Here is a 679-nt window from a genome sequence, read left to right as displayed (position 1 = left end):
TCGACCACCACCGACCATCAACAATCACCGCCGGCCGTCGTTGACCACCGCCAACCTCCGTCAACCACTGTCGACCATCATCGATTGTCGTCGATCACCGCCGACCTCCGTTAAGCACCACTGACAGACGCCGACACTCGATGTTGTAATTTGAAAAATCTAGTAACTCTTTCTCGTTTATGAGATAATATGTCTTTGTTGTTTACCTTTTATTTAAGTGTGTGTCGAATCCTCGTGTAATGTTTAGAAGTTAATTCATTACTTTAACACCGTAAATTTTCTAGCACGCACCAATAATAATAAATAAATAAAATAAAATAAAACTATAATATTTTTCCATATAATAAATTACTAGCCTCGTGTGCATTTCATTTGGACGTTTGAAAGCAGAGTGCGTATAACAAAAGCGGGGAACTATAAATACGGCTATATAAACTTCCTCGCAGAGGAGTCCGCTTAAGAAGCAAGCCAGCCGGTTACTGTTCGGCGACTACCGGCAATCTTCGAAATCTCTGATCGGGAAATCCATGGCGAAAGCTCACGTATCGATGCGTATCGATGGAGATCGAAAGCGACGGGATCGCCATTATCGCCATCTCGAATCCCCCCGTCAACGCGCTCTCCCACGCCGGTAATACTTTATATATCTTTCAGTCATCGCTTTGATCGGAGGGTTTCA

The 679-nt window shown here is 43.6% G+C and overlaps 1 protein-coding gene across 1 annotated transcript in view; it reads left to right on the top strand.

Moving 5' to 3' along the window:
* Nucleotides 1-556: 556 nt before the first annotated feature.
* Nucleotides 557-679, top strand: part of LOC110025557 (peroxisomal fatty acid beta-oxidation multifunctional protein-like) — a 51,249-nt gene continuing 51,126 nt past the window's right edge. The window contains exon 1 of the mRNA XM_020726111.1: nt 557-631. Within this exon, the coding sequence (XP_020581770.1) occupies nt 559-631 (73 nt within the window). The 5' untranslated portion in view covers nt 557-558. The remainder of the gene's footprint in view (nt 632-679) is intronic.

This window comes from Phalaenopsis equestris, unplaced genomic scaffold, assembly GCF_001263595.1.
Source record: "Phalaenopsis equestris unplaced genomic scaffold, ASM126359v1 Scaffold000302, whole genome shotgun sequence".
Lineage (NCBI taxonomy): Eukaryota > Viridiplantae > Streptophyta > Magnoliopsida > Asparagales > Orchidaceae > Phalaenopsis > Phalaenopsis equestris.
Note: the sequence above shows the minus strand (reverse complement) of the source record. Positions and strands in the feature narration are given on the sequence as shown.